The sequence below is a fragment of the Aythya marila genome (genome assembly GCF_965140915.1).
Source record: "Aythya marila genome assembly, chromosome: Z".
NCBI lineage: Eukaryota > Metazoa > Chordata > Aves > Anseriformes > Anatidae > Aythya > Aythya marila.
In genome coordinates, this window is record NC_139080.1 from 87,198,508 (window position 1) to 87,211,420 (window position 12,913).

Genomic DNA, 12,913 nt, shown 5'->3' on the forward strand with positions numbered 1-12,913 from the left:
AGCAAAGGCCAATAGCACAACCTGCCCAGTCCTAGGAAATACTTATGACCGTGAGGCTTTCGCCACCAGGGTGACCGCACAGCCACTCCAAAGCCCTAAATACATTATGTAAACACATGTAAACTGGATTTCTTGCAAACAACCCAAAACACACATTTCTACCGACAAATGAGAATTCAGAGAACAACACTTTCTAGCAAAGTCCCTCCCCAGGACCATACACATCTTTACCTGTTAATTGAACTGACGCTGGGCACGGTGTCATTATCACATACTCTCTCAGCAAGAAGTCTATCCCTGATCTCCCAGGCAAACATGGTAGGATTTTGGCGTTTGTACTCTGCAATTTTTTCGACGACTTTGGGTGTGGCGACCTTTGGTTTTGATCCTCCAATCACTCCAGGCTTAATACTACCGGTTTCATAATACCTGGGACAACATCCAAAACAAACCTTCAGTTATCACAAATAGACAGAGAACATGCTTTGAGATTTATAGAGAACATAATTTCAAGGTAACCAAAACCCAGCAAATCCTGAGATACATCTTCACTTTAACATACATATTTCCTGCCTATGTAGTGTTTTATCACCTAGTAGATTAACTTATAGTAATTGGAATTGGGCCATAGCATAGAATATATATTTTTTCATAACAGAAAGACAAAAAAAAAAAAAGCTGTGCAAGACTAAAAGGCATTCCAGGATCCAAAATTAAGTGCAAATATGTGTTATTAATCAGGGGTATTGGCAATAATAGAAACAAATCACACCAAAGACCACTTTTTGTAGTAAATTACTGTTTCTAATGAAATTCTCTGTCATTAATATCTAGAATGTGTTACCATTTCACAGTGAAATGAAGGCTGGGTATCGTATTTTATTTGCACCTTCAAAATAAATATGTTGGCATACCTTTTTCCCATTTAACTGTTTCAATATATATGTTACTGTTTTAATAGTTAATATTTTTTGGAATATATTATTTTTAATATTATGTTTCTAATAGTTGTAACCATAAATTTTAAGGTAAAAGGAGCTGTCCACATTCTCAAGGGGTTCAGTTTTGGGTGTTGGTTTATCTGACCAGCTCCACGATCCATTCTCACGTACACGATCTTTACACACGCGAGCAGTTCTGCTGTCATACAAGGGAAGGTGGTAGGAGTGCACCCCTAAACTGACTGAGATATGTCAGACAGAATTTTTTTTCTTTTTTGCATGTAAATCACATGTAAAGGCACAACTGCCTTTAATAGAATTGCAACAAAATGTCACAGCTGGGATCCCCAGCCCTATCCATCTCCCCCTTTTTAATAAGTCTTGAAAATGCTGTTAAAATATGTCCATAAAATACTACCCACCGAAGACCAGAGAAGAGACTAGGAATGAAATCACGCCCCTCTGTGCTGAGATTTCAGGGAGTGCAACACACAAGATATTCTCCTGGCCATGCACGTTTTGTATCTTGTGAATTTCCTTGTAACCAGATGAAAAATAAATCCCCAGGCTACCTGCAACCACCGCCCTAGCTGCCCTTATCTGGCTCATCCTTTCTGAATAGACCCTGACTTCATGAGCCTTTCAACCAGAGACCCACCAAGATGTAGTCTCTTAGCATCTTAAACATGTCCACCGACTGCTCTCTGCCCAATTTCCAGTAAGGCGCTCAGAAAAGACTACCAAATAAGAATGTAAGATTATTTCTTAATGTGTTTTCTCTGCAGCTACTTGCCATACCCATTATATAAAAATAATAATTATTATTATTATTATATTAATAATAAAATTACAGTCTTTCCAGCATGAGCAAATCAGAACACAAACAGGCTGCACAGTGAAAGTCTGTCTCACTGTAGCATGCAACCATGCTGGTTAAATTTCTGTCAGGTCACTACTTTTTAATCTTCCTCAGAGATCTGGGGGCGAGGGGGGGGGGGGGGCTAAAATTCCTTTGAAGGGACTAATACCATGTTGTTTGTACATGTTTTCAGATATTCTGGGTGCAGATGTAGACTCAGTCTCCACTTATATTTAGGTGATATTAGTAATGGACAGTGTCAAGAGTCAGAGATAGATTAACCCTCCTAGTGTCCCCTAGTCATGAGCTTTAGGGCAGGAGGGTAGTATTTTGCTCCTCCTGTGCTTAATTTTCTGAGGACATAATAAAATGAAGGCAAACTCGGATCACAAACTTTCTAAAACCTTACATCCCCAGCCTCATAACCTTTTCTAGTAGAACTTCTACTGTAAGAAGGGTGTGAAAGGAAGCCATACAATAAATGTTACCCAAACAGAAAGTTGTAATTTTCTTCCTTCCATCTGAAACCATGGATTTTACAAGCGTTCCTTTGTGCTCATCTCTCACACGGCTGTGCGTCATTTTCGGGCAGCATCCTGCGGCCAGCTACCCCACTGATGGAGAACAACCCTCATGCCCAGAAACCAGACGCTAGCAAGCTGGGGAAGCTGTCACTGAGTGGACAAGACAGTGTTTCCCACAGCTATCTCTGCTAAGGGTGGGTAACGCATGACAGCAGACTCCCTCAGCACCCCGGCGCTGCCGGCTGGCGTGGCAGCGGTGAGCTTGCTGCGGGACTGTGCGTGGAGGCACTTTCCAAAAACGCTGCCGCAGCAATGGAACAAAGACATGGTGCCCTCCAGACAGTAAGAACTTCACTCTAAATCTTATCTGCCAACCTACTTTCACCACCTCAAGCCGTGCAAAAGCTCACACACATTCGCAGGCGGCTTGTCTTGTGTGGAAGGGCGCAGGCTTGGGCCCGGACCCATCTTCCTGGGCAGCTAGGAGAACTTGCCTGCAGCAGGGGTCGGTGAATTACCAGCAACACTACTGCCGACGCTTTCTGGTTCACCCGAGCAACTAATGGAGGGAGCAGCACGAAGCAGTGGCAGACTGCACAGTGCTGGCATCCCTGACTCCCATCTCCATTTTAAAGACAAGGCTGGCTGCAGTCAGATTCATTTCACGTGCACAAGGTCCAGGCCTTTTGCTGCCAACAAATTGGCAATGCAGGTAAATATTGTGCACCCCTGCAGAACCTACCTCTGGGACAGAGATAGTGTCACCTGCACTGCAACCATCTGGTCCCCACCCTGTGGGCTGCCCAATACAAGGCTGGTTGTTAAGGCTGTATTGAAGGCTGATAGGAAAACTCCAACCATAAAATTCCAAATGTAAAGATTTTTCGTAAGGATTCCTGTTCTTCAGACACACACAAACACACACACACACGGAGCTCCAATTACAGTGACATTTTACCCACCGTAATTATTAGTTATGAAAATAATGAGGTATGAAATTCCAATTTATTTTTGACAACTTTAATGACAAAGCTTTGGAGCTTCATTCTCAGCTGTATACCGCAAATGTATCTAATGATAAATCTATTCAAATGAGCAAAAGTAAAACCACTGGACATTTGCCCAGTAAATAAATTGCCCATTTCTTAGTTTTACATTGGTCCTGATGGGAATTGCTGGTAAGTCTGCTGCAGTGCAGAGCATCACAAAGCAAACTATATAATGGTCACACCAGGAGCAGAAACCCGTTCTGAGCATGGATGCACAGCTCTAACAGTATGAAATAGCCTGGGAGGGGCAGGCAGGTCTCAAATAAAGCCCTCAGAAAGTTTTTCTCTATCAAGTAGTAAAGGTGTCGATGTCCTTTAAAGTCACGCCAATGTACGACCAGGAGGAATGGTTACAACCTGAAGGGGAATGCACCTCTGAGCAGCTAATGCAAAAGAGAAGAAGGACAGATGCTCAGCTTAACCCGCACACCAGCTCATGCAACTCTAAAAGCACACAGTCCAGGCCTAGTGAGATAGAGTTCAGCGGTTAAGCTGACTGAAGATAACAGGGTGTTACAGGGAAAAGAATGCTGTCTTCTACAAAACCGGGGGGGTCCATGACTTCAGCAAGTAAATTTGCTTGTGAACACTTAAATTGTCACTGAGAGATCAGAAATGCTGCTAATCAGAGCAGGACCTCATGCATGCTACAACAAAAAGGTCCTTTAACAGTTTTTACATCTATGGAATGACCAGTAAAGCTAATTGATTAAAAAATGGAAAAGAGGAAGACGCTACAAATAGTAACAGTAGAAGTAAAATGCTAAACAATGAAATTAACGGTTAAAGTTTAGTGAACATGTCAGAAATTAACTTTTACAAATTATATATATTTAAAAAAAAGTACATACATATTATAACAGCAACAAGAATAAAATAATAATAATAATAATTTAAAAAGTCCTTACTATAAGATGGTTAGATACCTCAGAATTTTCAACCTGGAATCCGAAACTACTTCAATACAGTACTTTATACAAATGATGCTCAGAAGATACAAAGAAGAAAGGATTTTTTTAAACCTGAATCTGAATAATATTTCACAGAATCACAGAATCACAGAATTTTCTAGGTTGGAAGAGACCTCAAGGTCATCGAGTCCAACCTCCAACCTAAACGAGTCCAACCTCCAACCTAAACAAAAATTTTAAAAACAAAATCAGGAAATGATAATAATTCAGAGATTAATTTGCCGTCTCTGTACTGGTTTTAGCAAGTTCCATCTGAATGGAAAGCTACTCCCAAAAAAAAACAAATGTAAGATGGTTAACAGCTACTTATCGTATTCTCTGCTCTAATTAAGAACATATTCCACCACAAGAGTAGGAAAAGGCCTCAAATTAAACAGTGGGACAGATTCAATATAGCGTGTGTGAATGAACGTTTGAGAACATTCATGCAGTGTAGAATGATAAAATTGCTAAAAGTAAGTCTTTTTCAGAAAGCACGAGTTACTTTCCCTGAATGTTCCCCAACTTCTCTTTCCTCTCCATTTTACTGAAGCTGACTCGCAGATTTTTCTATGTATTCACAACAGACTACTGCAGAATATATGCCACATATACACCAAATATCACACGTGGCATTGTGCACTGTGCATTAGAATTACCTCTAAGAGACTTTGAACAGGGTGAAATAAACATATAAACAGTTGCGTTTTTTTTACACGTCAGGCGTGCAAAATCATGAGTGGTGATCATGAGCCCTTGTCCTTGCATGTTGGTAACCTTTAATTAAGGGTGTTTTTTCTCTTGATGGACACAAGAGATTTGTTGCCCACCCTTACCTGCCAAGTATTTTGCTGACGCAGCCGTGGCTGACGCGGAGCTGCCTGGAGATGTCACACGGCCTGACCCCTTGGTGGGCAAGCTCCACGATCCTTTGGCGAACGACATCTGGGAGGGGGCGGCCATTCACAAAAACACCCCCCAGCTGATTCACACCTCCATGTCCTGAAACAGACCAGGGGAGGGGGGAAAAGGCAGGAAAAGAACAGCGTTGTCAGAGTTGGAAAGAGACCTGTGTGCTGCAGTCCTCCCAGCGGCGCTGGGGATGTGCTTCCCGCAGGCAGGTCACCCTGCAGCCCGGAGGCCGCGCTCTGCAGCCCCCTGTGCCACTCGCCAACGGGGAGGACCCACCTGCCTGAAGGCAGAGAGGGCTCTGCACTGGAAAATGGCCACCTGAGACCACGCACGGTCACCCAGCCCCACCAGGCGTGGGCCATGGCCCTCCCAAACACAGGGCCGAGGCTGCCGGACCACAGACTCTGTGGGCAGACCTGGAGGTGCCTGGTGGGAAAGAGCCAGCCGCCGGCTATGAAGCAAAATAAAATAAGGCTGGGTGACTGCTCAGCATACACATTATTTGTGTCTAGGCACAAAAGGGGGTACCTGCAATTAAACGTTATTTTTTCAAAACAACTGAACTTAATCGAGAGTGGGGAAAAAAAAAATACAGAGAACGTCTTCTGCTCCAATAATTTATAGCAGTCTTGGCAGGTATTATGATCACCCAAATGAAATGTGAACACTGAGGCAAGCCCAATATATTATTCCTTTTGTAACAGATTTGCACTGTTCACCTTTAGCAAGGTGAGTCATATGTCTGATGGGAAATGGGACCCAGTTAGATGGATGGTAGTGAAATCGTGTAAAACCCACGAACATGTATGTAATAATCCCATCCACCAAGTAGAAAAATATGATTAACCCTTGTGATGTTAATCATCCAAACTACTTAGATTGGAGAGAGTGGAGAAATTGCAAACAAGCAATAGGGGCAGTACAGATGTCAATGCTGGAACAAAAATAATAGAGAAAATGTCTCTATTTACACAGAAATTGAGTGGTACTGAATAAAGTGACAAGTCAAATGCCTCAGTGTTTAGATATATATATACATATACATATACATATATATATATATATATGTATATATATATATATATATAAAAAGCAGTTTTATTTAAATCTAGCCATTGCACCACGGACAAACTGCTGTCAAACTTTGCAAACACCTTCTAAAACTATCAGGACAAATAATTAATCCATATAGAATAAGTGATTGTCAAAGCCAGGTAAAGCCTGCAACGAGCAGACAAGTGCTGCTCTGCTATCACCAGCGTTAGAAGCAGACCTTTCCCAGAGGCTGCATGACGCTTCAGGCTCGAGGTGTATCCCAAGTTTGTTGGGAGCAGGCCCAGGGCAGCGGGGCTGCCTTCAGCAGCACCTGCCAAAGGAGCTCCCGGTCGCGCACAGGGAATGCTGCGCTGCGCTGGTGCTGAAATGGTAGCGTGGCCGGGGGGAAGAAAGAAAACCCACTACTCACTAAGGATAAAAATGCAGGAGCAACCCAACAAAGCTGTAGTGAACGAGATGTCAGGGTTTTCACCTCTTAGCAGCTTTAATGACATGAAATCATGGACAGGGTATTCAGTACGAATGACAAAATTGTGCAGGTGGGGGAGGTCCAGAAGGGGAGAGGAAGGAGTGAGGGAGGGAATGAGGGAGGGAGGGAAGGAGAGAGGGCAAGGAAGGGAGGGAGGAAAGAAGGGAGGAAGGGAGGGAAAGGAAAGGAGAAAAGGAGGGAAAGGAAAGGGGGAAGGGATGAAGGGAGGAGGAAAAAAGTATTTCCTTTGGAGACCCTCTCCGGGCCGAAAGCCCAGCCCACCCCGTGGCCGCCGGGGGAACAAAGGCTGCGGGTGACTCCCGCCCTGGGCCGGAGCGGGGCGCGGGGAGTCCGCGGGACGCCCCCAGCCCCGCCACCGCCCGCTCAAGCGGGAGCGGCGTCGAAGCGCCGGGCGCCGTCCCCTCGGCACCTGCCGCCCCCCACACACACCCCGAGCTCTGTGCGGGGCTGGCCCCGGCCGGGTGGTCGCGTACCGGGACTGCGGGAGCCCGGCGGGGCACAGCGCGGGGGTCCCGGAGCGCCGCCCATCCGTGCGCCTCCGGCTCCGGAGAGCTTGGGGCGGCCCCGGGACACCGACCCGGTCCGAGGCAGGAGCACAGCCGCGCACCAGCCCCGCCGCTCCGACCCGCGCCCGACCCCGGGCCCCCGGCCCCCTCCGGCCCCCCGGCTCCAGTTCTTGGCGCCCCCCTCCCGGCAGAGCAGAGCCCTGAGGGGACGGGGACGGGAACGGAGACGGGACGCGGGCACGGTGCGGTGCGCGTGGCCCCGCTGTCGCCTCCCGGTGCCCGGGTCGCCTCGGGGCTGCCGCGGCGAGAGGCCGGGCCGACCCTCGCCGGTCGCCCCCGCCCGAGCTCGCTCCTGAGGCCGCGTAGGGCCCCCCGGCGTCGCGCCCCGCAGGCTGCGCAGCCGGGCTCTGCTCCCCCGCCGGGCGGGAGCCCCTCTGCCCTTCGCCCGGCTCCCACCGCCCTCCTGTGGGACGTGGCACCGGGATTTCCTGCTTGGATTTTTTTTTTAACCAGCCCCCCCCACCTCGTCTTTCCTGAGGAGAGACGCGAGTCCGGAGATACTTTGGCACTGAAGTCTCCTCCTCAACAGCTGCGATATCAGAGCGAGGGCAGTGATTTATTTATTTTTTTCTTCCCTTTTTCAACAAAATTCCTGCAGAAGACACCTATTTTCCGTGGCTTTGGTTATTGGAGGGAGCCGCTGAAACCCGCGCTGTTTGCTCCCACATCTGATGCCCGGTGCCCTCAGGCGAAGACCTTCCTCCGCACGCTCCGCGTCTGAAAGCGCCGCTGCCCGCTCGCTCGCACCTCCGCGAAGACGCGCTCCGCGACAACGGGTCCCTCCGGCTATGGGGACCTGCGACTCCCCCTCGGAGCCCCCAGATTTTTTATTTTTTTTTCTCCGCCCTTTAAGTTCTCCTTTTTAAAGCGCGATTCGGTTCAATCAAGGGAGAGAAATAACCACAGCTTTAAAAAAAAGCTATGTTTTGGTGGGAGATAAAAGTCAGTCTTACGCGCAGCAGGAGCGAGCTACCAGCGACTATCCCGCCTGTGCTGAGCTACTCCAAACACCTTCCAAAATCTTGTGACGGACAGAAAGAAAGAGAAGGGAGCAGGCAGATAACGAGAGAGAGAGAGAAAGAGAGAGAAAGATGGAGAAAGACAGATTTGTAGCTCTATCGCTGGATGCTTTATTTTGAAAACAAATTTCTTTTAGCTAAAAGGCTGTGGTGCACTAGGAAATGAGATTAGTTCTACCTTAAATTTCCTCGCAATCTCTCGCCGTAATGCAGCGTTTAACTCACCGTGAGAGAAGATGTCATTTCACATAACACTGTGCTAATGGATAAGTGTTCCCCCGACCTCTCAAGCACAACAAATCTCGGGCAAGCCCATCGCACACGACCTGTTAACTTAACCAGTGCTGCTACCCACTTGTTCTGTGCCGCGGCTCCCGATGCAAAGCACGCAAAGGAATTGTTATGCCTTTCTTCAGATGGTTAAAAAAAAAAGAAGAAAAAAGTCCCTCCATCCCCACTTTGCGCCCTTTGAAATTGCCTGTTTTTTCGGTTTTAATTAATGTATATGAAAACGCTGGATTACACCAGGAATAACGCAGATCAAACTTTTCCGTTCGTCAGAAATATTGGGCAGCTTTCTTTCCAAATATTTGATTTGGGATTGCACATATATATATACATAAATATATATATACACACACACATGAGTCCGTGTCATATATACAGATCGATAAAAAAATATAGTTAGGAGTGTGTGTGTGTGTATGTATATATATATATATATGCATCGGCTCTTTCTCTACGGGAGGAGGAATCTCAGGGAAAAAAAAATATATAGATAAAAACAAAAAAAAAAAAAAAAAAAAAAACCACAGAGCAACAACCAAAAAATAAAACAAAAACCCACCCGGCTGCCTGCAGCATTTCGCCTTTTCCTGCTCGCTGCCAAAAACACCGAAGCGGGCGCGAGCAGCCTCCCCGGCGGGGACGGGAGACCCCCGCGACCCCCGCCCGCCGCGCCGCGAAGGACGGGTGCGGGGGGCTGCCGCCCGCCCAGTCCCGCGCCCCGCGCCCGGCCGCAGCCCAGGATTTCGTTTGAGGCCGGGTCGGCGCCCGCGGGCGGGACCCCCGGGACGGCGCCGCCTCCCCCCGGCGCCGCGGACCCCGCGGCCGGCAGCGGCGGGCGGGCGGGGGAACCGAGCCCGGCGGCCCCGTCCGCGAACGCGCACGGCCTGGCTCGGCCCTGCCGCGTCAGAGAAGTTGAACTAGCAGCCTACTTACTATGCATTGCTGCAAACGGGTCGTGCTTACAGTGTATTTCCATCGGAGCGGTCCGGAGCTGGAGCGGGCAGCCTGGCGGATCAGATCTCGGTTCGGCGGCGGCGCTCGCGTGTGGGGCTCGGGGGAGGGGGGGGGGGGGGGGGCCGAGGAAGCAACACGGAACGGAGCGGAAAAAAAAAAAAAAAAAAAAAAAGAAAAGCAAGCACGCCCCCAAACTTGGGTATCCGACACCGGCGGCCAAGCGCAGATCCCCGTGCACAAGTTGCAGCCTTCGGCCGTTCCCTCGGGCAGGGACCGCCGCCTCGCCGGCCGCCCCGCAGCCGCCCGCCGCTCCCGTCGGTGCGCCTTCCCTCCGCCGGCCGCGGCGGCTCTCACAGCGCCATGCAGCCGCGGCGGCGCGGCTCCGGGCTGCCTTTCGCCCGGCTCCCGAGCGGCGCGGTCCGGCGGGCGCCGAGCCTCCCGCGCCGTCCCCCGGCGGCAGCTAACGGCGCGCCCCGACGGCTCTTTGTGCTGCGGGCGGCGGCGGCCCCGGGTCGCTGTGTCCGGCGGCCGAAAGCACCGGCGGGAGGCAGGCGGCGGCACCGCGCCGCCGCTCCTGTGTCCGGCGGCCGCCGGGGCTGTCCGAGCGGCGCCGCGCCCGGTGCTGTCCGGCCGAGCCGCCGCCGCGGCTCCCGGCGGCGCGGGAGTTGCGGGAACTTGTCGAGCCCGGGCGGAGCGGCGGAGGGAAGAGGGGCGAGGCGGCGGCGGCGGCGGCGGCGGCGGCGGGCGGCAGGAAGGTGTGTGCGAGGGGGCGGGAGGGCCGGGCGGAGGGAGGAGGGGACGGGCGGAGGGAGGGAGGGAGGGAGGGAGGGAGGGAGGGAAGGAGGGAGGGAGGGAGGGAGGGAGGGAGCGGCGGGGAGGGGGCTCCGGCGGGGCGCGCCGTTAGCTGCCGCCGTCGGACTTGGGGCGCGGGTGCGCAGCGCCCATCGCCGCCGTTGCTGTGGCCGCGGGCGGGGACAGCTCGGGGACCCCTCCCCACCCCGCCGCCTGCCGTCGGCGGCCGCGGGCGCCCGGGACACCGAGGCTGGGCTGGGGCCGTGCGCCCGCCGCGCTGCCCGCCCCGGCCGGGCCGCGGGGGTTGTGGCGGGCGGGGGCGGGGCGGGGCGGGGCGGGGGGCGCGGGCCTGGGGCACGCCCCGCGCCCGGCCCGGTGCCCGCGGGCAGCGCCCGCACAGGGGGCGCCGCGGGGCGGCTTCAGCACCGCGCCGCTGGACAGCGCCGGGGCGGGGCCGCGGCCGTCACTCAGGCGGCGCGGCCAATCGCCGAGGGGGAGCTGCGCGGGGCGCCGGGAGGTGCCGGCGCCGATTGGCCGCCGCCGGGCCAATGGGGGCGGCGGGGGCGGGCGATGGGAAGGAGCGGGGAGGAGGGCGGGGCCTCGCCGAGGGGGCGGGGCCATGCGGGGACGGGGCGGGGCCTCGCGCTCCCGTCCCCCGACGGCCGGGCGCTGGGACCGGGACCCCGGCACCGCCACCCCCGGGCCCCGGCCCCCCGACGGCCGCGTCGCCCCTTCCGGGAGCTGCCCCGTCCCGCTCCCCTCCGTGCCCCCGCTCCGTCGGGGAGCACCGCGTGGGGCCGGGGCCGGGCCTGCCGCAGCCCGACGTGCGCAGGGAGGCGCCGCCAGGCGGCCGAGCCGTCGGGGCGAGATGGCGGCGCCCCCGCCCTCGCTCTCCGCCCCCCCGCCCCGCCGCCGGCCCGCCCGCTCCGCTGCCGACTCGACGGCGCGGTCTCCTCTCGGCTGCGCGCTCGGGCCGCTCCCGGGCCGCGGTATCTGCGAGCGGGGGGCGGTTTGTCCGAGCCCCCGCCCCAGACGGCACGGCAGGAGCCGTGCACGCAGCCTCGCCGGCCGCCCCCGCCACCGCCCCCGCCGCCGGGACCTGTCCCGCTCGGGGGGGAGGGGGCGGCAGGGGCTGGCCGTGAGATGCAGCCCGTCCAAAAATAATCAGAACCAAACAAATAAAGAAACAAACAAAAACTGTCTCCCCGGGACCAATGCCCCCGGCACCCAGCGGCGTCGAGGGGGCAGCGGCGCCCTGTGTCCGTCTGCGGCCGGGTCTCCGAGCTCCGCGGCAGCGAGGGCACAGCACGGGGCTCCTCCGCCGCGCCGGGGGGTATCGCCCGCTGCCGTCCGCGAGGGCGGCGGGGGGCGGCTGGCGGCAGGGCGGCCGCTTTCGTTAAAACCAAAACTCCCCGGGCGGAGAGGGGCGAGAGCAGCCTCGAGGGCGAGTGAGCGCACTCCGCGGCCGCGCTGCGGGGCTCAGGCGGGACGGGCGCCGTCCGTGCCCCCGCCAGGGGTCCCACGGGGGAACCGCGGGGACACCGGCGGAGGCTACCGGGGACTGCCCACAGGCTGGAAGCCGCGGAGAGAGCCCGGTGCGGCCCGGCACGGGAGAAACGCGGAGCCGAGCCCGGCCGTTGCTGCCTGGGGTCCGGAGGCGCGGAGCTGCCAGGGCCGGGCCGCCGCGGGTCTGGGGTCCGGGACAACGGAACGGGGCGGCCGGGAGAGCAGAGCGAGGAGCGGGGCCGCTGCGGGGGCCGGGGCAGCGGCTGCCTCGCCGGAGCCGGGTCTGCGTGCGCGGGAGGCGCCGACGGGCCCGGGAAAACGGGGTGCGGGTACCAAGCAGGCGCTGCGCCGAGCCGCGCGGGGCGTGCATGGCCCTGCACCCCTCCCTTCCTCCTCCTCCTCCTCCTCCTCCCCTTCCTCCTCCTCCTCCTCATCCTCCTCGTCCTCCTCCTCCTCCACGGCGCCGGCAGCTCGGGGGCACCTGGGTTAAGCCCCCTCATCCCGTCCCGTCCCGTCCCGTCTGGTCCCGTCCCGTCCCGTCCCGCCACCCCTGCCCAGGACGTAGCCGCAGCCCCCGGCCGCGACATCGCCCGGAGCGGCTCGCAGCGCCCGGCCGAGCCGGGCCGTCCCGTGCTGGGCAGAGCTGAGCCGCGGTCGTGCGGCCAAGAGGCGACCGAGCCCCCCGCCCTCCCCCACTGCAGCCCCCTCCTCCCTCCTCCTCGACGGCCTTCCCGGGGCGTGCGGCGCGGAGCAATGAAATGCTTTATCGATTAAACGATTATTCAGGCGATTTAACTAATAAAAGGCCCCATCGATCGCTTCGAAATTACATTCTTTATACGCAGCTGGCGAGGCCTCGTCTGCCCGCACGCCCGCGCGGGCCCCGCTCCGGCCGCCGGGCCCCGGTGCCGCCGCCGGGCTCTCGCCGAAGGCCGGTAACGGGCAGCGGGCGGCTGCCGAGCACCAGCGGCCGCGGGCGGCCACCCCCGGAGCCCCGGGGAGGCCGC

At 55.4% G+C, this 12,913-nt stretch overlaps 1 protein-coding gene across 2 annotated transcripts in view; it reads right to left on the bottom strand.

Annotated features, from left to right (window-relative positions):
- Nucleotides 1-12,913, bottom strand: part of PAX5 (paired box 5) — a 148,129-nt gene that overhangs the window by 133,731 nt on the left and 1,485 nt on the right. The window contains exons 1-3 of one of the 2 annotated variants that reach the window (XM_082784266.1): nucleotides 9,588-9,690; nucleotides 5,160-5,325; nucleotides 232-429 (exon numbers count right to left, since the gene is read on the bottom strand). In XM_082784266.1, the coding sequence (XP_082640392.1) occupies nucleotides 232-429; nucleotides 5,160-5,325; nucleotides 9,588-9,630 (407 nt within the window). In that variant the 5' untranslated portion in view covers nucleotides 9,631-9,690. Of the gene's footprint in view, nucleotides 1-231; nucleotides 430-5,159; nucleotides 5,326-9,587; nucleotides 9,691-12,913 lie in introns of those variants that run through there. The other variant, XM_082784265.1, reaches the window with a different exon arrangement.